Consider the following 27,862-nt stretch of genomic DNA (forward strand, 5'->3'; position numbering starts at 1 on the left):
TTTAGAGTTTCCAGTGGGTTTTCTTTGGGCGTGAACACCAATTTTGGGAGATACTGTTTCTCCGAATCATGTATAATCCTCCATTTTTCTTTTTGGTTCAGATCTGGTTCGATTATGGTTCAAGTAGAATCTTTGAATATTGTATTCTAAATTTAGGAAATATGACTCCCAATTGGGAGAAGGTAGAAAAATTTTTGAAATTTGCACACCCATTCCAGATATTACCTGATGGGCTAATCTTGCATCTGCCCACAGTCCTTGGGTGTTACAAAGTGGCTTGGCCTAGGGACCACTAAGGTAAGTGTTGGACCCATAGAGCCCATAAGATGGGTTTCAGGGGTGCACTGTCGTCCATAACGGTGTATTCGGCCAGGCTTTGTAACAAAGGCTGGGATGAACCCATGTGGCTGATGTGTAGATCAATGTTTGGGTCCCACGCCATACAAGGAAGCCCAACTAGGTAGCAGTTTAGAATACTAAGTGAGTACATAACCTTAATTGGGCCTTAAGCCCATTTCGAACTGGGCTGATTTGATTAGTCAATTAAAAGGGGCAAATTCTGAGATGGATCAATTCATAGGATTGGGCCTAGACCCTATCCACTTAGAGACTCCAAGATCTAAATAAGATTTAGATTTGGAAGCCTCCTAATTAGATTATGAGATGGCTGATCTGATCTGCAGATAAGATAAGGGTTCTTCCTTATCACTTAAAGGGACTTCTAATCCAAATATAATTTGGATCAGCAGCTCCTAATAGGATTAGGAGCTGATCTCTTTAAATCTATGAAAAGAGGAGGGGGGCGGCAGCCTTTAGATATGCAACCCAAAAACTCTTGTCTTCAGAGCTGAAATCACAAGAAGAGAGAATTCTGCACCCTGCAAAATCTCTCTTGCTGCTTCCTTCCTGTCGCCGCCATTATCTCCAGTTCGATCTCCAATTCTTGGGAGAAATCAAGATCTGATCTTGATATCAATCTTTTGGGAAAAAGATTGTTTGGAGTTGTACTCACAAGCTGTTCAGTTGATTCTTGCGAAGGGTCAAGTTCTTTTGAAGAACATTGTTGATTCTGCTCCACCCTGCACTATGCCATCTTCAGTAGGAGCAGATTTTAGATCCTTCCTTGGGCGTGAACACCTCCATTGAGAGATATTATTTCTCCGTATTAGGTACATCCTCCCTCCTACTCTTTTGGTTAAGATCTGGTTCGGTTAGTGGTTCAAGATTGATCCTTGAAAAATATGTTTTTTTTAAAATAGGGAATTCGATTCCCTGCAAAGATGGGAGAAATTTTTGAAATTTGCCCAGTCCTTTCCGCAGGATTTGGGCGCCTAGAGTTCCTTGCTGAGGGTACTACAATTTAAGATCTTCTCAAGCCCGACCAAGTGCTCATCGGAGGTAGGGAAACCCCAGAAGGGCAGAAAGCAATCCAGGTGTTGAAGGATGTTTGATGTAGTGCAATCTGGTCACTCCTAGCTGGCAGGGGCCTCGCTCCTACCTAGCAACGGACAACATCCAAGAAAGAGAACACGAAGAGTTCCCAGGGAGCTCGCCTGGCGGGAACACTCCGATGCTTAAGTTAGAATTCAGTGAAAAGCTTGGAGAGTAGTAAAGGGAAAATGAGCTAAGAGTGGAGATGCACACAACTCGATTACCCAAAATTCAATTACCTTTTTTCTTGGGGGTCGGTGCCCTTATATATTAATGTGTTGCCAAATCGGTTGTAGCTGCCTCTGATTCTCTGCTACAGCCGTTATTCATCAGGCTGATTTGATTGGCGTAGGTATCTGTCGTAGGGTACAGTCCTATCACTTGAGAGACGTTATGCAGAACTGGCATGCACGACGCCGCCTGACGTGAGAAGTGGGCGCAGTCCTCTGGACCGACAGGTGTTGCATCACCGAACAAGAGACATGGGAGCAGATTGACAAGCACAGTCCTATCGGATAAGAAGTTTCCCAAAGACTCCAAGTTACTCAATAACGAGCTCCTTTGTAGTGAGCTCCCTTGTAGCGAACTCCTTCGTAGTGAGCTCCAATAGCGAGCTGCCTTGTAGCAAGCCATTCTATAGCAGGTTGTAGCAAGTTGTCATGTGGCGAGCTGTTTTGCTAGGGTTTCAACTAGCTCATTATGCCAAGTTGTGGCCAAGCTGTCATGTTGAGCTGTAATTTATGTCAAGTCATATCTACGTGTCCCTTAGTTAGGAGGTCGGGTCAAATCACCTTCCATCAATTGCCCCTCACTCCCTGAGCTAAGAGTCTCACTCTGTTGCGGGGAGTTCATGAAGTGATGGCTGGATTTGACCTATATTTAAAACTAGGTTGACTAATTGCATGATGTATACGCGCGGATGTTAGGTGACTTCTAGATTTTTTAGGCACCAAAAAATGTGCCAAACTGCCTTCAGTTTTAGAAGATGTGCATCCATCTTTATTTTAGTCTTGGAGAACGTGCAAACGGCTTTATTATAAGCTATTGGACCCGCTTTGATCGAGACCATTGGTTTTTTGGGCACTGTGGCTATAAATAGGAGGGCCCTAGGCCTCATTTTCTTTACGCCAACTTGCCTTGCTTTCAGTTTGAGGTCGCGCCTTCACCTTGTTTGCTCGAGCTCTCCCCGTTTTCGTCGCTTTCTCAGTTCACTTTTCTGGTGAGTCCTCTACTCTGTCCAAACAATGTCTAGGTATCGGTACGACGGTGGTTTTTCCCAAGATGGTAATCAGGGCGAGGTCCCCTCGAGCTCGGGGGGAGCTTGGGGGTTCCCTGAAGGGAAGGCTTTGGAAGTTTGAAGGCCTCCAGTAACTTGGCTTCCACTTCCCAAGGTCGAGAGCCTTATAGCTTTGGCCCTTCCTCCATGTCAGTGGAGAGGCTTCAGGCCCTAGTTTTTTACTATAACCTCCCCAGGGATCTCATCTACAGCCTCTCATCCGGTAACTATCCCTGGGAACACGACCACGACGAGATCGTGGTCTTTGAGGAGCAACTCGTGATTGGTCTCCAGCTCCCTCTACATCCTTTGATAGTGGAGGTTCTTGCCCATTTCAATGTCACCATAGACCAACTCCATCCGAACTCAATCTGGAATGTAGTTGGGAAAATTTCTCTATTTTTCGATTACTGTCTTCCTCTTTCCCTTGATATCTTTGCCACTATCTTGTCAATTAAGAATGCCTCCCCCGGAGCCCCTCCAGAAAGGCGCTCTTATTACTTTTCCCCTCGTCCTGGCTTCAAGCTCCTCCACGATCTACCAAATAGGATCCTAGCTTAGAAGCAGGGTTATTTTGTAGTTCGCAACTCCGAGGGGTGGCCCTTTCCGACCCACTAGAGGGCCACCATTCAGGATCTAGGCATTGAGATGAACCCGAATGTTTGGGAAACGTTGCAGTCTTGGGCGGGGGTAGGTTTCTTCTGTTGGGACTACTTGGCTGAGGACAAGCTCATGCAGGCCGGATTGAGCCCTAGTAGGTCACCTTTAGGTCGCCTTTTCTTTTCTTTTTTTTTTCGAGCTGGACTAATGCCTTGTGATTCTTGCAGCCAACATGTCTAGTGTGGATGCACATCGCCTTTTGTCGAGTAACCAAAAGCGTAGGGCGAAGAGGTTGCACCCCGACCAAGCGTCCACTTCTGGGGCCGCCGAGTTCAAGGCTGCGGATCCAGCCTTTGTTCTGCCGCCGGAGGTCCCACCTGTGCCCTTTGAGGCAGTAGCCGTGGGAGGTGGCGAAGAAGAAGAGGTCCCACCCTAGGAGCAGTACCCTTCAGCCGTGCGATCCGGCCCCACCGTCTTCCCATGGTTTCCCACCGAGGGAAGGGACAAAAGCGTCACCAACTTCCTCGTGGCTTCGCAGAGGAGCCGACAGGCGGTCACTCATGAGGAGGTCACGAGTTGGGTCGGGATACACCATCGGCAGCTCACCAAGCTAGCATCAACTCACTACATGGTGGTAAGTGCCTGCTTCTTCCCTTTTTTCTCCCCCCCTTTTCTTTTCTTTCTCCCCCTTACTTACTTCGACTTTATATTGGTAGCTGAACTCCACCATCCATGCCATGGCCTGTCAGATTGCTATCCACTCCCATGACGCCGTCGATCAGAGGTTGGAAGTGCAGAGGCTTCAATGCGAGCTCAACCAGGCCCGGGATGAGTCCTCCAAGTTCAGAAGGGGAGCGAGGCCCAGGAGCTGCTCGTTAGGGACTAGGAAGCGCGGATCTCCCGACTGTTTGAGGAGACCGCCCATTACAGGGAGGAGTCTTCGAGGGTGGCGGCGGAGAGGGAGCTTCTTCGCCAGCAAGTCCAGAGCTTGGAGTCCACGCTCCACGAGAGGACCCAAAACTTCGATGCCACGTTGGAGGCAGAGCGGGCTAAGTTGGTGTAGGACTTCAAAGAGTTCCAGCAGTTCCATGATGATGAACTTACAATTTATCTATAATTTTTGAGGACTTTAGCATGGATTTTTATGCCGGTTTTATTAATTTTTGCCTTAATTTAGCTTAATGCTAAGAATAAGTTCAGGGATAATCAATCCAAGAAAAGGAAGGAAAAAGGCAAGAAAAGAATGTTCAAAAAGACCAATTTCAGTCCAGCCCGGTCGTGGAAGCAAGAGAGAGCACTTCGGCCCAAAAAGAGCAAGTGAATTCCTTGAGAAAACCCAAGAAAATAAAGCCTAGCTATGAGTAGAATTCGGCCCAGCAAGGAAGGCCCATTTTTAGCCCAAATAACAGCCTAGAGTGTAGCCCACATGAGCTCAAAAGCAAGCTAAGATGTAGCCCAAATAGCAGCCCAAAGGGAGCTAGGGGCGGCAACTCCTAGATGTTTCTTGAAGAGAAGGAGGGAGCACTGTAGAAGGTTCATGAGGGGTGTAATACACCCCATTCTAGAGGCTTCAAGAAGGGGCAAGAGCCCCCTTGAAAAACTATATAAGGAGGCCTTTAGGAGGGGAGAAAGTTGTTCAATTGCTTGAGAGGAAGGCTCTCCCACTCTTAGAGGTTCGGCCACCTTGAGAGAAGAGAAGAGAAGAAGGCTAGGCGCAAGGAAGAAGAAGAAGAAGGGCTGAAGGAAGTTCAAGACAAGCAAGCTAGAAGAAGAAGGTGAGTTCGAATTGAGGGATTGTGATTCAAATATTTTTTGTAATAAATCATTTGTAGTTTCATTCTCTTTTGATTTGAATTCAATTTCTTAGTTATATGTTCTTTCTTCTTTCTCTTTGTTTCCATTCTTCCTTGATGTATTTCAGCTTGTAAAATTTCAGTTCAGCAATCTAATTCTTTTTAATTCATTCAAATGGTCATGCATTGTACTTGAAGTTTCTTGAATAAGGGTGTGATTGCAGATCAATTCGGCCAACTAACCTTCAAAACTCAGATCTGAATTCTCAGATCTGAGATTGCAAGATCTGAATTGCTTGAAAGAGAATTCAGATCTGCAAATTTCAGATTGGGCGAATTAATCTACAGCTTGGAATTCCTAGAGTGTTTGAGAGAGACTCTAAGAATTCAGATCTACTATTCAAGAACTGAATTGAGTGCAAGGTTAGAGATAATTTGCACAATTCAGTTGGTGATCAATTCAGATTTGAATTGATGCCTTAGAAGTGTTTGAAGAAATGCATGCATGGGGATTAGATTCTTGCTAGAGATAGAAGAACCGTCACTCATGCATAGGATGAACATGCGCTTGAGAGAGGCTGTTCATGACCTTGGGGTTTCACCAAACCAAGGCTCAATCATGATTCATTCGAATGATCCAAATTGATAGATTGCTGAATTCTGAGATTGACATTTACTGCTTACTCTTCTAACCTGAATTGAAGGCAATTGGACCAATGATTTAGATAGATTTTAATTTAGGATTTCTTAGCTTTCATTAGAGTTTTGATTTATTTGTTGATCAGATAAGAAGTGCTCAATTTAGTATTGGTAATTGTTTCCTAAATCCTCGTGGGAACGATACTTCACTCACTACTTTATTACTTGAACGGCTAGTGCACTTGCTAGTGTCACAATGAGCCACACATCACATGACCTTTAGGTCGAATATGGCTTGAAGTCCTACCGCTTGGGGTTCAAGGTTTGCCGATGTATGGTTCTGAAGAAGTTCTTCGGCCTTAACCTTGAGGGCATAACAATGAGAGACCTGGCCCCAAAGATGGCGGACGCTGCGGAGGAGGAGGAGCCTGACTCCCTGGAGGAGAGTGACGAGGATGTAGAGGAGGTGGGGCCTTGAGGCTGGTTGCTCTCTTTTTTTTCTTCTTCTGAAAAATGACTTTTGAAATGGTTGCTCTTGGGCGGTTGAGCCCGATTCTCTTTCTTTTCTTTCTGCTTTACTGATGTACTCTCCCGGGCTGTTAGGCCCGGTTTCTTTTTTAGAACTAGTATTGAAATGTTCATTTTTTCTGCTAAGTGTTATGCGATTCTCTCTTTTGCCGAAGTGACTATTTCACCCGAACTGCTAGAGCTAAGCATCGAAAGTGGGGTTTCTCGACTATCGTCATCTTGAGCTATCTCCCCATACTTAGTAGGGGTTATTTTATAATGTACACGAGGTGATCAACACAGTGAGCATATGCTCGACCTGTATGCACCTGGGTTACTTAAGTTGAAGTCGGTTATCCCTAGCGGGTCCAACTTGTATATCGGGGCGGGCTATACATCATAGGATTCACACTCGAGCTGCCTGCACCTTTGGTATTAATACTTAGCCTATGCCGATGAAGTGGTTAGGTCTTATATGGTGTTGAGGTCTTCGTTAGCTCGGCGTTTTAGCCCTTAGGCTGGGGGAGTGACTTATTGTCCACTCTCCTAGAGTTCGCCGATGCCATAGAGGTGACAGGGTCTTATAGTGTCGAGGTCTTTTTTTAGCTCGATGTATAGGCCCTTAGGCTCTGGTAGTGACTACAGTCCACCCCCTTCTAGAGTTCGCCCATGCCGAAGAGGCGATTGGATCTTATAGTGCCGAGGTCTTTTGTTAGCTTGGCGTATTGGCCCTTAGGCTCTGGGAGCGACTACAGTCCACTCAGCTCGGTGATTACAGGTAATATTGCCTTAAGTTGACAATATTCCATACCCGAGTTACTTGTTTCCCTTCTAGGGTTTCGAGCTCATACATTCCTTCCCCGAGCACCCGCTTTACTCGATAGGTTCCTTCCCAATTTGGCCCGAGCTTACCAACACCGGGCTCAGGCACCATAACTTTACCAACATCGAGCTCATACATTCCGCTTCTTGACCCTGGCATTATAGTACCGAGCTACTCTTTGCTGGTAGGCCGCGGTCCTAATGTATGCAAGGTCCCGTAACTCGTCAAGTAGGTCGAGGTTGGTGCGTAGCTCGTCTTCATTTTCCTTGTCATCATACACTTCCAAACGTAGCATGGGAACTTCGATCTCGACTGGGATGACTACTTCAGTGCCATAAGTGAGGTTGAAGGGAGTCTCGCTTGTTGCGGTCTTTACCGTGGTCCGATAAGCCCATAATACACTAGGTAGCTCATCTACCCATTGCCCCTTAGCTCGATCGAGGTGTGCCTTCAGTCCATGGAGAATGGCTCTGTTCGTGACATCTGCTTGGCCGTTTGCTTGAGGATGTGCCACCGAGGTGAAATTTTGTTGAATTCCCATATCTTTGCACTAGTTCTAGAATTTAATATCCTTGAACTGCTTACCATTGTTAGAGATCAGTACTCGGGGTAGTCCAAAATGACACATAATATTCTTCTAGAAGAAGTTCTACACATTCCACATTGTGATTGTTGTGAGAGGTTCAACTTCTACCCACTTGGTAAAATAATCAACTGCCACCACCAAGAACCTCTTTTGTCCTGTTGCTGATGGAAATGGTTCGAGTATATTGATCCCCCATTGTGTGAAAGGCCACGGGCCGGTGAGGTACTTTAGGTCGACGGCAGGCTGATGGTGGATGTTGGTGTACTTCTGGCACTTGTCACATCTTCTGACGAGCTCGATTGCATCTGCCTTCATCGTTGGCTAGTAGTATCCCTGTCGCAGTGCTTTTTGGGCGAGAGCCCTGCCCCCCAAGTGTCCACCGCACAGGCCCTCATGAGTGTCGCGGAGCACGAGCTCGGCTTCGAAAGATTGCAAGCAACGTAGATAGGGGAGCGTGTAAGACCTTCGGTACAACCGTTCATCTATTATGACGTATTTGGCCACCTGGCGCTCTACCCTTCTGGCGGCATTGCGATCTGCAGGGAGGGTCCCATGTAGTAGGAAGCTCATGAGTGGATCAATCCAACTCGGCTCTGTTTGAATGATAGGAGCAACCTCCTCTGCCCCCCCCCCCCCCCCCCCCCCCCCCCCCGAGAATGCTAGGCCGAGGCAAATTCTCTATGTACACGATTCTCGTGGTATTATCATTGGTGCTGGCTAATCGGGACAAGGCGTTGGCCTCAACGTTCTTTGATCTCGGGATTTGCTTGATGAAATGTGACTGGAAGTTGAGTAGAGCCTCTCTTACTTTGGCTAAGTAGGCGATCAAGGTTGGGTCGTGGGCTTCGTATTCAACTGTTATTTGGTTAACCGCGAGCTGAGAATCACTACAGACGATGATGTGTTTGGCTTTCACTTCATTTGCTAGAGGAAGCCCTGCTAGTAATGCCTCGTACTCTGTTTCATTGCTGGATGCCGTGAACTCAAAGAGTAGCGCATACTCTAGTTTCACCCCGCTTGGCCCATATAGAATGATTCCAGCTCCACTGCCCTGTTGGTTGGACGAGTCGTCTATGTGAAGGATCCAGGTCTCCTCATCCTAGCTCGAGTTTGATCTAACTAGGAGATAAGCTGTATTGGTTGCTACCTCATGGTGCTCGAGCTCAACCGGTCTGGAAACCTTGGGCTCATTTGGCCTGGGGGCCTCGGGCTCGATCGGCCTGGGGACTTCGGTGCTGAAAGTGCATTCCGCGACAAAGTCGGCTAAGGCTTGGGCCTTGATAGCAGTTCGCGGCTTGTACTGGAGGTCGTACTCGCTGAGTTCAATGGCCCACTTTGTCAACCTACCAAAGACCTCGGGCTTGAGTAAAACTTGCCTTAAAGGCTTGTTGGTGAGGACAACGACAGTATGAGCTTGAAAATACGGGCGAAGCTTCCGATCTACAATGACTAGAGCATATGCCAACTTTTCAATCTTTGGATATCTTGTCTCTGCTCCCTACAACACTTTTCTAACATCGTAGATAGGTCATTGGACCCTATCTACCTCTCTTATCAGTACCGAATTGAACACCTCGTCACTTGCAGAGGTACAACTCCAAAACATCACCCTCCTCAGGTCGGGTTAAGACTGGGATACTGGCGAGGTACTTTTTGAGCTCGTCGAACGTGAACTGGCACTCTTTGGTCAATTAAAAGCTTTCTTTTAATTGCCTTAAAGAATGGCAGGTAGTGATCCGCCGATTTGGACATGAAGCGGCTCAGGGCGGCTATACTGCCATTCAGCCTTTGAACCTCCTTCAATTTTTGGGGTGGTCTCAAATCTAAGATTTCCTTAATTTTTTTTTGGGTTGGCCTCAATGTTGTGCCTGTTGACGGTGTGCCTAGGAATTTACCCGAGGTGACACCGAAGTCACACTTGTATGGTTTAGCTTCATATTAAACTTACGCAAAATTTCAAAAATAGAATGCAAATCTTTTATTAAATCTTTTGAAAATTGAGTCTTGATGACCCTGTCGTCTACATAACATCTACTTTCTTGCCGATCAATGTCTCGAACAACTTATTTACAAGTTTTCAGAAGAAACTCAGCAACTCGGGCCTTGAGGTCACGTCCACCAGGCTGTCAATTTTGGGGAGCAGGAAGCAATACTTTGGACAAGCTCGGTTTAGGTCAGTATAATCGATGCACATTCGCCATTTACCATTGGCCTTCTTTACAAGGACAGGGTTGGCTACCCAACTCGGGTAATGAACCTCTCTAATAAAGTTGGTTGTGAGGAGCTTCCCAACCTCCTCATCAACTGATCTCCAACGCTCTAGGATAAGTTGTGTTTCTTCTGCCTAACGGGCCTAACTTCAGGATCAGTATTCAACATGTGAGTTATGATGCTATGCTAGGTGCCGACTTCCACAGGTACTGTAATTATGCCCAAGGGCCTGACTTCCTCTCCGCTGAAGCCTACCAAGGGAGTACCTGTGGGATCGTGGGGGTAGTGGACCCTGCGAACTTCGTCCTTCGTGAAAAAGATCGGGTCTTCCATCTTGGGCCACTTTGGGGGGTTCTAGTCTTCCCTTCCGACCTCGTGGGCTGATGTCCAAGCTGCAGCCCGCGACGATCGATCCTCCGACGATCACATGGATAGTCCCCCGAACTAGTCTCTCTTCCGGGGGCTGCTTTTGCGGCTACTTTGCTTGCTTGCTACTAGAATCGGAAGCATCTCTACTTTGCCCCCCCTACCGACTTGCTTTATTATTATTCTGTACAAAATTTCTTAAGTATCCGTGACGGATGAGTTCCTCTATCTCGTCGCGGAGGTTTTGACAACTCTCGATACTATGACCATGATCTTTATGGAAGCTATAATACAGACTCTTATTCCTTACACTAGGGTCCCCTCTCAGGTGGGGTGGCCACTTCACGTACGAGGCATCCTAGATCGCCATAAGGATCTCGGCCCGCTTTGCGTTCTAGGGCATGTAGTCTGTCCTCTCTGCTAGTGGAGCTCGGAAAGGCTGACCTGCCCTTGCTCCCTGAGCTAGGTCTTTTTTCTTCTTGTTGTCCCCCTGGGTCCAGGACTCGACTTCCCTTTTTCTTTTTTCAGGGACCTGCTCACCCTTGTGGTTGATTTCCTCCTCCATCCCTATAAACTGGTCCGCGAGGTTGAGGAACTCGGTTACCATCTTGGGCCGATTAACCACCACGTGCCACTTGAATTCCTTGTGCGTGATGCCTCTCTTGGCCGTGGTAAGCCGAACTACGGGGTCCAGGTCGGGTATCTGTAAACAAGCGTCATTGAACTGCTTGATGTAACTTCGGATAGATTTTCCTTCCCTCTGTACTATGCCAAGGAGGCTCTCCTGGGTCCTTGGGCACCGCTTGCTGGTGACAAAGTGAGAAGTGAAGACTTGCATGAATTGCGCCCAACTTCTTTTCGATTCGGGCGCGAGGTTCCTGTACCATGTACAGGCCACTCCATTGAAAGTGGTGGAGAAAGCCATGCCAATGTAGGACTCACTGGCCCTTGCCAAGTGCAACTGTGACTGAAAGGCGTCTATGTGATCATTCGGGTCGAACGATCCATCATATTTTTCCAGGGTAGGTAGTTTGAAGTCCTTGGGCATTAGGACGACCAAGAGTTCAGGAGACAGAGAGGATGGTACAGAGAGGAGCGGAGTGGCTTTTCTTTCACCCGAGCTTACCTCTTCCTTACCCTTGAGCTTGGGCAGGTTGTGTATTGCAGTTCGGCGAGTGAGGAGGCGGATATCTCTCTGACGAATTCAGGGACTACTTGAAGGTCAACGGGATAGTATCACAGTTGGCTCCTCCTGCTACACCATAGCTTAACGGTGTTTCAGAGAGGAGGAATATGACTTTATTGGATATGGTTTAGTCACTTCTCGTACACTCAGAGTTACCCACATCTTTTTGGGGTTACGCATTAGAGATTGCGATATACATGCTGAATCGGGTTCCAACCAAATCGGTTCTGAATACTCCATACGAACTTTGGACTAGAAAGAAACCAAGTGTTAAACACTTGAAGATTTGGGGTCGTCCTACACACGTTAAAAGAACTAGTGTGGACATGTTGGAATACAAGACCAGCCGTTGCCTATTCATAGGCTACCCAAAAGGCTCTATGGGTTACCTATTCTATGACCCAAGTGAGCAGAAGGTGTTCTACAACTGAAATGCACAGTTCTTGTAGACTGAATATATCTTGGACTCACACCATCAAAAATAGTTCTTGATGAGGAGAGCTCAGGGTCAGTGGGAGGTGTCCCACAGGTTCCAGGTATTGACCAACCTAGAAGATCTACCCAGGTGTCCAGGCCATCGGTCCGTTTTGGCTATGACCGGGATAGTTACCTAGTGGAAGCCTTGGCTAGTGAGGAGGATCCCGTGACTTATGTGGAAGCTATGTTGGACATAGATTCATTGAAGTGGGTAAATGCCATGAGAGCTGAGATGAAATCAATGGAGACCAATGGAGTCTGGACTCTAGTAGATCCACCCCCGGGGTAAAAGCAATTGGTTGCAAATGGATCTATAAGAGGAAGAAGGGCCCCGATGGTAAGGTTGAGACCTACAAATCTCGTCTTGTGGCAAAAGGCTACTCTCAGAAAGAGGGCATCGATTATGAGGAAACATTTTTTCCCGTGGCCATGCTTAAATCCATTCGGATCCTGCTAGCTGTAACAACATACCATGACTATGAGATTTGGCAAATGGATGTCAAAATTGCGTTCCTGAATGGAGATCTTATTGAAGATATCTACATGCAACAACCGCAAGGTTTCATAGCTGTGGGTTAGGAACACATGGTGTGTAAGTTAAATAGATCCGTATATGGACTTAAGCAAGCTTCTAGGAGTTGGAACATCTGGTCTGACTCTACCGTTAAAAAGTTTGACTTTGAGCAGAACCCGAATGAGCCATGTGTTTACAGGAAGTCCAGTGGGGATAAGGTTACATTTTCTGGTTCTGTATGTAGACGACATTCTACTCATTGGGAATGATGAAGGAATGTTGACTACGGTGAAAGTATGACTTTCATAGCAATTCTCCATGAAAGATCTTGGAGAAGCCTTCTATACTGGGTCTTCGACTCTATAGAGATAGGTCAAAGCAGATAATAGGATTATCCCAATCTGCCTACATTGACAAAATTGTCAAGAGATACAACATTTTGAACTCTAAGAAATGAAATGTTCATTTCAGGCATGTAGTCATTATCTCCAAGAAGATGTCTCCCAAGACTTCTGAGGAGATTGAAGGCATGAAGGACGTTCCCTATGCCTTAGCCGTAGGGAGCATCATGTATGCCATGTTGTGCACTCATCCTGACATTGCTCAGACAGTGAGTGTGGTAAGCAGATTCCAGGCCAACCTAGGGCAGGAGCACTGGACCACTATGAAAAATATACTAAAGTACCTTCGAAGGACAAAAGAGTTTTGTCTGGTATTTGATGGTAGCTCTCTACAAATCCAGGGGTATACTGATGCCGATTTCCAGCCAGATCCAGATGATAGAAAGTCTACATCTGGGTATATTTTCACAATAGAATTGTGTGCTATTTGCTGAAAGTCAACAAACATGGGTCCTAAGTAGTGAAAATAATAGTCCACAACCCAAGCCGAACACATTGTCGTACGTGAGGCTACCTTATGAATGAAGGTGTTCATTCTGGAATTTAGAATTCCACACATCACCCATTCCACTGTTGTGTGACAACACTGGATATATGGGAGATTGATGTTAAAAGGTAGTTTCAGCGGAGAATGTGGCTGACCCATTAACTAAGGCACTGACACAAAAAGTGTTTGAGAAACACGTGGAAAGTCTGGGACTCCGACTTGTACCAGATTGGACCTAAGTGCAAGTGGGAGTTGTTAGATAGTTGTATGCCCTTAGCTCCAATCAGAATGATGTACATTATGTAATTTATTGTAAATGAATAAAGTGCATATTTGATTCGTGTTCTTGTGGTGTGTTTCTGTGTAATACCCTTAAACTGGACACTTAATGAGACTCGTGTTAGTTTAGAATGTTCATAGCCGTTGGATAAGTCTGGGGAGATTTATCCTGCTGAGGCTGACACTAGTGTGCTGCCAGGTGTTGGGGTGGCCTGTCTCAACTACCAGGGTGAGACCCAAAGCACATGCAGTGTAGGATTACTTGAAACCTTGAACCAGACCATATTTCTAGTATTGCCTTGGACCTTAGAGATTTGCGGGCAAAACTGGAAAGTTACACCTGACCCCTAGACTCGATTATGATACTGCACTAGGTGTCGGATTGTGCTGTCTTTAATATGCCAATCAGTGAGATCCTTAGAGGGGGGGTCAAAACCTGGGTATGTTGTTGGGACAATCCGAGAATTCATCTGAGTGGGTGATCATAGTGACAGGATCAGCCCATTTGTCGGACAAAGGTAATGATCGGGGATGCAATCTCTTTGATGGAAACCAAGACTACCGGCAGCCGATTTCAATCCTTGAGATTTGTTTTGCAAAATATATTTTATACAAGATATAAAAGTATATATATATATGTTACGATTTCAAATTGTTTGCCAAATGTTTTAATTACCAGAATACATGTGAAAAGAGAGTGCAACATTGTTCCTTGCAACTGAGGGAGAGGTCCTCTCTTGTCGGACAGTGTATGATCATTATGGGCTGAGAGGTTAAGTGTAAGACCATTGAGGGTAATACCTGATGGGATAATCTTGCATCTATGCACAGTCCTTGGGTGTTACAAGGTGGCTTGACTCAGGGACCACTTAGTGTAAGTGTTGGGCCCATAGAGTCCATGGGATGGGCTCAAGGGATTCACTGAGCTTTCTAGTGAATTCGGCTAGGCCTTGTAACAAAGGTTGGGCCGAAACCTTGTGGTTGATGTGTAGATCAATGCTTGGGTCCCACGCCATACAAGGAAGCTCAATTGGGTAGCAATTTGGAAGGCTAAGTGAGCACATACTATTAATGAGCCTAAAGCCCATTTCGAAATGGGCTGATTTGATCAGTTAAAGAAGGGGTGAATTTGAGATTAGATTAGCAGATAGCATAGGGTCTTACCCTATCCACTCAGAGAGTCCAAATCTGAATACAAAATTCAGATCTAGAAACCTCCTAATCAGATTAGGAGAGGGCTGATCTAATCTACAAATAAGATAATGATCTTTCCTTATCTCTTAAAGGGAATTCAGGTCCAAATATGATTTGGATCAACAACTCCTAATGGGATTAGGAGCTGATCCCTTTAAGATTATAAAGGGAGAAGGGGGTGGCAGCTATAGAAGATCAATCACATTCAAAATTCAGAGAGAGAACACAACACCCAGTAAGATTGAGTTGTTTTCTCCTTGCCGCCTCCTTCCTGCCGCCGCCATTACTGCCAGTTCGATTTCCTATTTCTAGCAGGAGTGATCAAGATTGGATCTTGATATCAGTCTTTGGAAGGCTGATCTGAAGGTCCTCCAACGAATTCTTGTGAAGGGTTCGGTTCTTTTGAAAGAACATTGCTGATTCTGCTCCATCCTATACTACGCCATATTTAGTGGGACCAGTCTTTGGTTCCTACCTTGGGCGTGAACACCTCTATTGGGAGATATTGTTTCTCTGTATCAGGTATACCCCTCTCTTGTTTCTGGTTTCAGATCTGGTTTGGTTTATTATTCAAGATTGATCATTGAAAATGTAGATTTTATAAAATAGAGAATGTGATTTTCAGATGAGGGGAGTGAAAATTTTTGAAATTTCGCCCAACCTACCTATAGGGTTCGGCCATCCATATGATTGATCTCTATTCCCTTCAAACCCAAGTTCCTTAACCTGGTTTACATCTGTGAGTGCAATGGCCTCACTGAAGTAGCAAATTACTAGAAACAGGTGATTGAGATAAATGACTACCAGAAGAACCGTTCTGTTAACCGAGTTGTCTCCTCCATGTTCAACACAAGAGAAACCGAGTTGGTAAGAAGATAGCTATTCTCGGACTTGCATTCAAGGACACTAGTGACACAAGAGAAACCCCTGCTATTGATGTTTTTAAAGGGTTTATTGGGAAACAAGGCACACTTGAGCATCTATGACCCACAAGTGAGTGAAGATCAGATCCAGAGGGATCTCACAATGAAGAAGTTTGACTGGGACCACCCACTTCATCTCCAGCCCACGAGCCCCACCTCTGTGAAGCAAGTGAGTGTTGTTTGAGACGCATACGGGGCAACAAAGGAAACCCATGGCGTATGCATTCTGACAGAGTGGGTTGAATTCAAGACACTTGTTTGTTAGAGGATATATAATAGCATACAGAAATAGGCATTTATGTTAGATGGGCAGAGCATAGTGAACGTGGACAGGCTCGGGGAGATGGGTTTTTATCAGTTATTTGATTGGCAAACCCCTCGATCAATGGCTCTAGGATGCAGGAGAAACATGAACAAGGGATCGTTTGATTGCTTTGGCGTTTAGTATTTGAATTTGGGAGAAGCTATTTGATTCTTCAAAACTCAAGGTAATGAGCTAAAAAGAATAAAAAAGGGTGTTTTGTCTTTTGGTTGCTTCCAATCGGTGGAAGTAGGCAACGACAATTCTATAAAATTTTGGATGGATTGTTGGGTCGATCATACTTCTCTTTTTGTTAGTATCGATCTTGGCTGCAACGAGGATGATTGGTGAGTGAATTCATTGATAAAGAGAGAAGTGTTTGGAGAGAGGACAAAATCCAGAGCTTGGTTCCCTTAAACGCTTAGGAATAAAATTAAATCCATCTTTATCCCGTCAGATCAAATGGAGGATAAAATGATTTTGAGCCTAAATCCGACTGGTGCCTTTCCCTTGAAATCAGCTTATAAATTGAAATGTACTGAGTCTTGCAATAGAGAAAACTTAGTTAATTAGAAGGGTTTAGTTTGGAGTTTATTGTGTCCCTTGAAACTAAAAGTCTTTCTGTTTCTCCTCTTAAATTACAGGCTTCCTTTGAAGTATCTGCTTAGGAGGAGAGGAATGAACATCGATGGGGCATGCTGTAGGTGTGGAGAAGTGGAGGACATCAACCACATTTTTAGAGGATGTATTTTCGCTGTCCAAGTTTGGAGGATTACTGACCCAAACTTATTAATTTTAACTGATTCGAGTGTTGGACTTATGGAATGGTGGAAAGCAATTCATGATAAAGACACTAAGGGGTCAACTCATTTAAAAGAAAAGTGTCTTTACTCTTTGGCACATTTGGAAGTGTAGGAACAAGAAGATTTTGAATAATGAGGATTCCTCTCCCCTGTTAATTGTAGAGAGAGCTAATAAAGATCTTATGGAGTTTAATGATTTCACTGTTTCCCCTTCTTGCTCTAATAGAGTCAGATTGTGGAATTATGCTGCCTGGACTCCGCCTAACCAGGGATCTGTAAAGATCAATTTCGATGCTTCTCATTCAAGTGATGAGACCTGTTCAGTAGCTGCTATTGCAAGGGGCTGTTCTGGTAAGATCATTGACTACAAGGGTTACATATTAGGCAACTCAACCATTAACGCAGTTGAGGCTTGGGCAGCGTGGGAGGCTCACAATTTGGCGTGCAACTTCAGAGATCCTGAGATTATAATCTGTAGCAGATTGTCTGATGTGCAAGGAGAAGTTTAGTAGAGGATTAAGGTATAAGCATGTTTATAGGGAAGCCAATCTAGCTACTGATTGGGTTGCTAATTTGGCTATTCCGTCAAATTCTAATTCCATTTTCCTTGATTGTAAGTCTTTTCATTGGAATTTAGCATGCGTTTTGTTTTGTAGACGTTTTGTGATAAACATTTATCAAAACGCTACCATGTCATTGACAAATCAATATTTTTTTCATAATGTTCATTCGTACGCATTGATATTTACAAAAGTGAGTTTTGATTTATGTGTGTATCAACCGTTGGGGGAAGTTTCATTTTAATGCTTTCCCAACAGTTGATCGTTTATTCACTCAACCGTTGATGTGGCGCCTAGTTGTCAATAAATGATTTATCAAGCAATTTTCTCAATTTTGAAGACAAATCAATTACAAACATTTATTTAATAAATGAACACTATACCAAACACATACTTAGAGTTTATCTGCTTATGTGACTTATAAGGCTTGTGTAGCACCTTTCCTCTTTATAAAAAAAAGTATAAACCATAAATATTGAAGTAGTGTCGTTTATATATATAAATTAAATTGTATGGCCAGCATTTCTCAAATAGAATCTTTATTTATATAACCTAAAGGAAATCTTGTAATCTTATAATATTTCTTTTTCATGCATCATTACAAATTTAATTAATTACAATGATGCCATTGAATAAAACAAAACAAATCATAACTTGTCATTTCTCATTTTTCTCTTTCATATTTGATACTAAACATGTAATTATTTACAATGGTGCCACTACTAACTATTTACAATGATGCCGCTAAACTTCTACCTTTTTCATATTTGTTAAAAATTATCTTTATATCTCATTTTATTTACAATTGGGCCATATTGTGTTGGTTGTACTTCCCTCCCCTGTGATATTTTAGGAGGTTGGCTTGACACACCTCTCAGCCCGAGCTCGCGTAGGCCTATTTCGTAATGCGGGTCGAGCTGGTCTATGAGCCAATTCTTAGGCCAGGCCGGGCCATGACCCAGGCTAATCCATGTTTTTGAAAAATTTTGAAAAAAGAAAATGAAAAAGTTAATATAAATTAAAAAAATAGATAAAAATTTTAAAAAGTTCTTAACATTTTATTTTATATGAATGTATATAATTATTTATATATGCAACAATAAAATGAAATAATATAATGAAATTGAAAATACAATTATATATTAGATAATTATTATTTATAATATACGACCCTAGCCTATGTGGGCCCGTTCCATGCTGCAGGCCAAGTCTTAGGCCAGGCTGGGCCACAAACAGGGCTAGGCCATTTTTTAAAAAATAATAAAAAATTTAACATGAATTAAAAAAAAGATCTTAAAATTTTATTTTAGTCCAAGCCTACACGGGCCCATGCCATGCCTCAGGTCGGGCTGGTCTGTGGGTCAAGTCTTAAGCTAGGCTGGGCCACGAATCAGGCTAAGCTTGTTCATGGGCTCGGTAGCCCAATAGTTCAGCCCGACCCAATAACAATGCTAAATTAATTAATTAAATATTTTTAGATAGCCTTTACCAATCTTGTATTGATAATACATAAAGTTTTATTTATTTATTAACTTATTTTACTAAATCATTTAATTAGTTAATGATTTAATAATCTAACAAATTATTATTGCTAGCAAAGGAAGACATAAAATCATGTATATATTTATATATATTTACTCTCTCACTTGATTGTCTATTTATCTCATTTATCTTACTAAATTTACTTATTTATTAAATTAAATTAATTAGTATTTAACTATTTACATTTATTCAACTATATGAAACAAAAATACAATTACAAAAGTCATTTCTCTCTCTTTCACTCTATTGCTTGATAGCCGTGATTATTATTCAACTATATAAAACAAAAATACAATTATTTAACTATTTTTTCCAATAAACTTTTAATTAAAAAATTTAACTTTTGCAATTTTTTTTCGTATATAATAATTTACCTTTGACAAGCCACTTACCATCATGTTTTGCGCATGCAACGCAGGAGGTCGGTGCGCAAAAGGAGAACGTGCCACGCGTCCTCCACTTCGTGTGAACATTTGAAGCGTGCAGGAGAGTTTAATGCCGTTACAAATAAAACAAGTTTTCACTTCTTGCTCCTCTCCTCTCCTCTCGCACGTAGGTTATCTTCTCTTCCTCTCTCTCTCTCTCTCTCTCTCTCTCTCCCCTCTTGCTTCCAATCGACGGTGACAATCAATCATTACCGACTATGAACAATAACCATCATCGGTGACCAGGGTTAACCTCAGGTATTGACTTTTTTTCAAGTTTTCTCCTTTGCATCTCTTCCATGAAAAAACTAACCCTAACCGGTTTGGATGGCAACCATCATCACTGGTAATGGTTGTTGGTTGCCTGTATTCGGTGATGATGGCTACTATCCAAATTGGTTAGGGTTAGTTTTTTCATGGAAGAGATGCAAAGCATGGTTTTTGAACCACTGTTGATGCATACGACCAAACTTTTCGACCCGAGAACTATCAAAGCAATTGGTTCCGTTTTACCCCAAACCCGGTTCCTGGCCAAAAACCACTAAATCGGTTTGTGACCCGTTGACTCGGGCAATCGAATCGTTGACCCATTCAACAGTTTTTGGTCATCTTTTATTTTTTTAATTTTTGTTATCAGAACGGGCCGTTTGTTCGAACCAGATGGTCGAGCTGTCGACTCGGAAACCGGTGGCCAGAACGGTTCCTTTTCTGTGTCATTTTTTAAAACCATGATGCAAAAGAGAAGACTTCAAAAAAAGTCAATACCTGAGGTTGACCCCAATCACTCTTGATGGTTATTGTTCACCACCGGTAATGCTTGTTTGTCACCACCGGTTAGAAGGGGGGAGAGAGAGAGAGAGAAGAGGAGTGGGAAGCATGGTTTTCGAACTGCCGTTGACCCAGACGGCCTGATCGTTCAGCCCGGGAACCATCCAGGCAACCGGTTTCCGCTTTACCCCAAACTCGTTCCTTGGCCAAAAATTGTTGAATCGATCAACGACCCATTGACCCGAGCGGTCGAACCATCAACCCATTGACCCGTTCAACAATTTTTGGCTGTTTTTATTTTTAATTATTCTTAATTATTTTTTTAATTTTTTTGTTGTCAGAATGGGCTGTCCATTCGAACTGGATGGTCGAACCATCAACCTAGAAACCTGTGGCCAAAATGGTTCTGTTTTTGTGTCACTTTTTAAAACCATGATGCAAAAGAGAAGACTTGAAAAAAAGTCAATACCTAAGATTGACCCTAACCGCTGGTGATGGTTATTGTTCATCGTCGGTAATGATTGTTTGTTGCCGCCGGTTGGAAGGGGGGAGAGAGAGAGAAGAGAACTTGCGAGCGAGCGAGAGGAGAGGAGAGGAGTGGGAAGCATGGGTTTCGAACCGCCATTGACCCGAATGGTTGGATTGTTTGGCTCGGGAACCCTCAAGGCAACTGATCCTTTTTTACCCCAAATGAGGTCCTTGACCAAAATCTGTTGAATCGATCAACCACTTACTGACTCAGACGATCGAACCGTTGACCTGTTCTATAGTTTTTGGCCATTTTTTATTTTTAATTATTTTTTAATTTTTGTTGTTATAATGGGCGATCCGTTCAAACCGAACGGTCAAACCGTCGACCCGGAAACCGGTGGTCATAACGGTTCCATTTTCGATCATTTTTTAGAAGTTAAAACGATGGCGGGAAGTGAAAACTCGAATTTGTTTGTAACGGCGTTAAGTTATCCCGCACGCTACAAATGTTCACACGAAGTGGACCTTTTGCCCGAACGGTGCCCTGACTGAAGCCGACTTCGCAACGCAGGCCCCTCCGCTAGTAATTACGTATTAGATATCCTCTAATATTGGCATAAACGTGTGGACGTCTTTCTGGTTAATGGCACAGTCTGCCAAAAGCCTTCCTCTCTACCAATCTTGCAGGATAGGAGTGCATACAATGACCCAATTTTATCGGATCTTTACTCTTTTTGCTTTTGAGGAGCTTTATTCACTTTGCCAGAAATGGCATTAACCATTAGAGCCCACCTCACTACGACACACCTCAACTTTAACTTCCAACCTACAACAATAACCATCGTATACAGAAGAAGAAGCCAAAGCGTAAGAATTCAACCCAGACCCATCTACCATTCCAATCCGCTAGTACATTTTGTTTCTTTTCCTTCAATGCCTACTGTTTCTTCTTCCTCTGTGAATGGTTCTTCTGTTATTAAGAGCTCTCTGATCGACCCAGATGGTGGAGCCCTCGTTGATCTTGTTGTGCCGGAAAGCGAAAGGGCGTCAAAAAGGGCCGAAGCCGAGTTGATGCCCAAGGTGAAACTTACCAAGATTGATCTTGAATGGGTTCATGTTATTAGCGAGGGGTGGGCTAGTCCGCTAAGAGGCTTCATGAGGGAAGATGAGTACTTGCAGAGCTTGCATTTTAACTTTCTGCGGTCGAAGGATGGAACCATCGTCAACATGTCGCTTCCTATAGTCTTGGCAATTCATGACAAGGATAAGGAAGAAATCGGGTCTTCTCCTAATGTGGGTTTGATTGGACCGAACGGGGAATTGATTGGCATCCTTAGAAGGTTAGTTTTTATTTCTGTTCCCCTCTTGAGAATTTGTAAATTTGATACTCTTTTCTATATTGGCGTTTAGAACAGAGATGGGAAATTGGAACATGGCTTCTTCTATGACTTTCGAAGACCATAGAAAAGCCTAAAAAGAGAAACTTGAGGGTCGTTGTATACTTCAAGCTCATGGACGGCATAGGGAATGGAGTCAATTTTTGTTATTATAAGATTTTTGCTGAGTTTTTGATTCCTAAAGTGGTTTGAATTGCCTGAGAAATTTCCATTTCATTGTCTTGATGTTATGACATACATTTCATTTAATTGAGAGGAATTGAATTGGAATTTGATTCTCTTGTTAGCGGGACTACTAGTACTAGACTATAGATAGTGAAGTTGCTAACCTTTTCCAGTTTTTGAATACCCATCTTGTTTTGGAAAAGATTTCTACCTCATTCTTTGTAATGTAGAAAATGGCTTTGTCCACATAGAACTTATTTTGGTCCATGATTTTGTTTGTAGCCGGCAAATGAAGTCCACCTCCTCTCCTCTTCTGCCTTAGAGATCTTTCTTCTTAATTTACCATTTCAATTGCTTTCTCCAATACCAGAAGATATGCTTTACTTGAAAATTTGTGAGTGGATATAATGAGTTCCATATAGCTTGATAAGTTGATAGCATGCAATAAATCTATAAATGTGCAGTTCCTAGTAACAATCATGTAATACATTTTTTTAAGTTTTTTTTGGTCCCTGTAATCTGTAATCAACCTTAAGCTGATCAAAGAAAAAGAAAATAGGGAAAATAGGGTTTGACACTAAGAAAAAAGGGTTTGGTCCGTTTGGCACAATGAGAGATCTCCTAACTGCCACCCTCTTATATTAAGATTATAGTAAAAGATGAAATAAAAATGCTACCCTTACTTAAAAATAAGAAAAGATAAATCTTCTACCATACTTCTAACACTCCCCCTCAAGCTGGAGCGTAAATTTCATAGAGCTCCAGCTTGTTACAAGCATAATCCATTCTTGTACGACTCATCCCTTTAGTGAAGAGATGAGCTAACCGATCATCTGACCTTACAAAAAGGAGTGACTATGTCACCACTTGTAGCTTTCACTCTGACAAAGTGAAAATCTACTTCTATGTGTTTGGTTCTTTCATGGAACATTGGATTGGATGCAATGTGAACAACAGCTTGGTTGTCACAAAACAACTTTATGGGTTTGGAGATGGTTACTCCAAGTTAATGAAGATGCTTCAGCCAGATTAAATCACAAGTGGTATGTGCCATTGCCCTATACTATGTTCTAGCATTACTTTTAGCAATTACACCCTACTACTTGCCCTTTTAGGTAATAAGTAGATTCCCACCTAGACATGTGCATTAGTTGGTGATGGACTTCCTATCAATTGAGGATCCTGCCCGATCTGCATCTGAGTATCCTTCCAGTAATAATTGTCCACCTTTCTTATATAAAAAACCATGGCTTAAGGGCACCATTTAGGTAACACAGCACCCTTATAACACCTTCCCAATGATTAGATGTGGAATTATGATTTTAGAAACCTAAAGAAAGTAGGGAAACAGGGAGAGATCTCCTAAGTGCCACCCTCTTATATTAACATTATAATAAAAGATGAAATTACAATACTACCCTTACTTAAATATAAGAAAAGATAAAATATGCTGCCATGCTTCTAACAGTCCCAAAACCATCAGTTTGGTACACTTTATAATCTGCATTCTGGAGAAAGGTTATGCTAGAACAAAATTTTATCTATTATCCGAATTCAAGACTTGTACATAATTTCTAATGTGTTTTTTGTGACATCCCTTTCCTTCTCTTCCCTTGATTTTCTTTATTATTTTTTTAACATTGAATTCATTTTTGTATAGTATTCAAATTTACAAGCACAATAAAGAAGAACGGATTGCTAGAACATGGGGTACAACTGCACCGGGATTACCTTATGTTGAAGAGGTGATTAGTCCAGCTGGAAATTGGCTCATTGGAGGGGATCTGGAAGTATTGGAACCTATTAAATATAATGATTGTCTTGATCACTACAGGCTCTCACCCCGTGAACTCCGGAAAGAGTTTGATAGGCGTCAGGCTGATGCTGTATTTGCTTTTCAGCTAAGGAATCCTGTGCATAATGGACATGCATTATTGATGAATGATACACGCCGACGACTTTTGGAAATGGGTTATAAGAATCCAATTTTGTTGCTTCATCCTTTAGGTGGCTTTACGAAGGCAGATGATGTTCCCTTAGATGTTCGGATGGAACAACATAGCAAGGTTGTTAACCAATTTTTTGTTTTCTATCATAAATAGTTTGACACTTGTTTTCTTTGGAGAGTAAGAAAGGTTTAGAACCTATAATATCTACAATTGTCTAGGTGTCTGTCCAGTAAAAGAGAGAGTGTCTTGGTAGGAAAATACAGTCATCCATGGATGCTCATATACATTGTTACAAAGGTTTGCAAACAATTGAAAAGGAACACTACTTCTCTGGTAAAAGAGGATAGAATCTTAAAATCATTTGCCATCTCATTTCTTTCAACAAGCACATAAGGTTTCTTGTTGGTGCTTCATCCACTTTTTATATGGTCAAAAGAACCATAGTTATCTCAAGGAAATCAATGGCTTTCCTTATTAGTTAGGAGCTTGCAAATTTATATGCTGCCATACAATTTGTGACATTGCCTTAAAAGTTTTTGATCCTTTTCAGGTTCTAGAAGATGGTGTTCTTGATCCTGAGACTACTATTGTTTCTATTTTCCCATCACCCATGCATTATGCTGGTCCAACTGAAGTCCAATGGCATGCCAAGGCGCGTATAAATGCAGGTGCTAATTTCTATATTGTTGGTCGGGATCCTGCTGGTATGGGTCATCCAACGGAAAAGAGGGATTTGTATGATCCTGATCATGGGAAAAAGGTGTTGAGCATGGCTCCTGGCTTGGAAAAGCTAAATATTTTGCCATTCAGGGTATGCCTTCAATAACACGTTGTTTTTGCAACCATTGAAGCTCTGTTTTTTTTACATATTTTTATTAAATACAACTTTTGTGGATGGTTAGTGTAAAGAACTTGCAATGCTTCCTTGATAATGATCTTTAAAATTGCTGGAGATATCCTATTTTTTGACAGTTTAAACAGTGCTTTGTACATGCATGTGACTTGAAACTTGTGAAATTACTTTTTGGGAAGTTTATTTTGTTTGTCCTTAGATTTTCAATAATCTTCCTCATATTTGAACAATTCAAGATAGAGCTTTAGGAATGAATTAATACCTTGAGTATGACCATTGTAATGTTTATTAGGCTTCCAAAACCACATTAACAGAATGCTTGCATGGTAAGGTTCCTGTAGTTACTGCTGCTTATATACAAGGGAATATCTATAATTTCGGAAAGGTATGATTCCAGAATAACTTTGACCAACCAACCCCCTCTCTTGGTAGATGAATTTTGATGAATACCAGTTGATTGGTTATAAGTTTTTCTGGTATCATGTCTTTTTGGCATCATAGTCAACCCTTATACAAGAGTATCTTTTCTTCTTCTATATGCTATTGTTTTTTTATCAGCTAGACTTTTTTTTTCCCCATTTCAATTGTTATGTAATATCAAATCTACTCTATATAAGTTACCGGTTGGTCAGTGTTCGTAGAATATCTAGAAGTGACTAACTTGCCATGATTGTAATAAAGCTTTCAGTTCACATGCATCTTTTGGGGGGAATACAAAGATCCTCATAGTTCTCTTGATACCAAGCCATGCTAGATCAAGTAAATAAATACTTTTAGGAAAACATTCTTGATAACAATTCAAGATCCATGTTGGATTAGGCAAAAATTTTAACCCTCATTTATTTGGTCTTGGGACTAGTAGCATAAGACAAGCTCACATTGGTGGAGTTTTTTTGTCCTAGTAATGGATGGGACCTTAAATCATGTATTGCTATATGAGATCGGTTACATCAGACCTTTTCCCACCATTTAACTCTGTTCAGTGACATATCCATCATAAAGTAATGGGCCCTCAAATAATTTCTCACTACTTCAACTCATGCCCTTTTTGGTTTATCCCCAACTCTTCCAGACCTTTCAATTTGTGACATATCACTTCTTTTAACTTAGATGGTCTCCTTTGCATGTGACCAAACCATCTTAGTCCATTTCCCCTCATTTATCGCCTATTGGAGCTGCTCCTATGTTCCTTTGAATAAGTTAATTTCTGATCCTATCCTTTCTGGTGTTCTTTCTCATTCATCTCAATATTCACATTTTTGCTACACTTAGTTCTATGCAACATGTTGATCTTATTACTGTTTTATAAAACTATTCTTTTAGATTAGATGAATGTCATGTTTATGGTTTTTGAACAAGAGACTTGTGCTGGAAAATTTTCTTTAGTTTTCCAGCTAACAATTATAACTTTTAATTTTTTAATGTCCTATTATTTTCCAGGTGGCAGCATATGACACATTGGAAAAGAAGATGGCATTCTTCGACCCTTCACGGGCTAAAGATTTTCTCTTCATATCTGGGACTAAGGTATGCAAATGTGTTTTTGCTCTCTTTGATAGAAATAACTTATTTCAGGAAAAATATGAAAAACAAGTTAAGTCTTTGTTTTTGAGAATGTTTAGATTTTTTCTACACACTGCCAAAACCCTATTTATTTGTCTAAAATATGAAATCCGTGTCCCTTCCCTTAGAGTCTACCTTTATTAGAGGTGTCACTATGTTATGCAAGCACTTGTTTTCATTTTCCCTCTCCTAGGGTGGGAGGCGGGATTGGGTGTAGAACAATTTTATCATTCCACTTGGAATCTTGTGCATGAACTAACCAATTCAAAATGCCCTAGCAATTTTCTTAGCGTTTTAATGCTTAAGTCAAGAAAACAGTATCACAAAGAGAAGGCAAAGTTCATAGGAAAATAAAAGAAAAACATGGTTAAGTCATCTTTTTGGGTGAATTCTTAGTGTACTGTGTAGTAGTAGTTTAGGAGACCTAGGTGGGAACTGTGAATTGCTTCCCCTGCATGAACTCTCATGAATGATTGTGCTGGGGAGATTATAGGCACTGTGTGCAGCCTCCCCTGCTGTTAGGGAGATTATTTATGACTATTCTGTCAAGGAGCTTAATTTTCCTCTTTAGAATGTTTCAACTGTAGCACATACTGTGCATTTAGATTGGACCTGTCTGCTCTACAGGGTTGCTTTTGTTTCTCTCATTTTACTTTACCAGGATGGAAATTTAGGAATATTAAAATTTTCCATTTTATATTGGGAAATAACTGAAAGTACCTTTTACAAATCGACCATGTTGTTTCTATTCTTGGTCTGGAATGGTATGAGGATCCTAAGTTTAATTGGGTATCTTTTTGGCTCCTAAAGGCTAAGACAGAGAACAGTACTTTTTACACAAGAAAATTTCTCAAAGAATTTTATAGTAGCCATTTGTTTCAATCAAGGTTATGAAATCGTCTTACCCTTATTCTGTAAAACTTTTTGAATCTTAGCTAGTAGGTTTACTTTTCTGTTGTAGATGCGGACTTATGCAAGAAATGGAGAGAACCCACCTGATGGGTTTATGTGCCCCGGGGGATGGCAAGTCCTAGTGAAATATTATGAGAGTTTGCAAGTTGAAGAGACTCTATTGTCTTCTTAGATATACATTTGAAACCAGAATTTCTGGAATCAGGTTGAGGGGGAGCAGCAGAGGGAATGATTATGAAATTACTCTAGGGTCTATAATAGAGCATCGATATATTTCATTATTATCATCTGATCTATTCAAATTGAGCAAAAATAAGTGTACTAATATGCTTCTTTGCTTTGTCTCTTGAGTATTGAATTTTGACGTGGGATTTAGTATTTTGCCATTTGTATGATTTATTTATGTGTTAATGCATCTTGCAAAAGAATCAGTAAACCCTAAGGCTATGTTTGGTTTGAA

The 27,862-nt window shown here is 42.0% G+C and overlaps 1 protein-coding gene and 1 pseudogene across 1 annotated transcript; both read left to right on the forward strand.

Annotated features, from left to right (window-relative positions):
• Positions 1–3,539: 3,539 nt before the first annotated feature.
• LOC148848981 (UDP-glucose 6-dehydrogenase 3-like) lies at positions 3,540–16,088 on the forward strand (annotated as a pseudogene).
• Positions 16,089–21,027: 4,939 nt separating this feature from the next.
• Positions 21,028–27,813, forward strand: LOC148848982 (ATP sulfurylase 2-like). Its single transcript, XM_088951693.1, has 5 exons — positions 21,028–21,903; positions 23,786–24,191; positions 24,625–24,885; positions 26,368–26,454; positions 27,452–27,813. Exons 1-5 carry the CDS (start codon positions 21,332–21,334, stop codon positions 27,572–27,574), a joined length of 1,449 nt encoding a protein of 482 aa, XP_088807819.1. The 5' UTR covers positions 21,028–21,331; the 3' UTR covers positions 27,575–27,813.
• The last annotated feature ends 49 nt before the right edge of the window (positions 27,814–27,862 follow it).

The sequence above is a fragment of the Nelumbo lutea genome, chromosome 6 (genome assembly GCF_056320005.1).
Source record: "Nelumbo lutea isolate HS-2025 chromosome 6, American lotus-T2T, whole genome shotgun sequence".
Taxonomy (NCBI): Eukaryota; Viridiplantae; Streptophyta; class Magnoliopsida; order Proteales; family Nelumbonaceae; genus Nelumbo; species Nelumbo lutea.

Coding starts and splice junctions, on each gene's coding strand:
- LOC148848982 (XM_088951693.1), top strand. CDS start 21,332: ATGGCATTAACCATTAGAGCCCACCTCACTACGACACACCTCAACTTT. Junction 24,192..24,624: donor GGATGGAACAACATAGCAAG/GTTGTTAACCAA, acceptor GATCCTTTTCAG/GTTCTAGAAGATGGTGTTCT. Junction 24,886..26,367: donor TAAATATTTTGCCATTCAGG/GTATGCCTTCAA, acceptor ATTATTTTCCAG/GTGGCAGCATATGACACATT.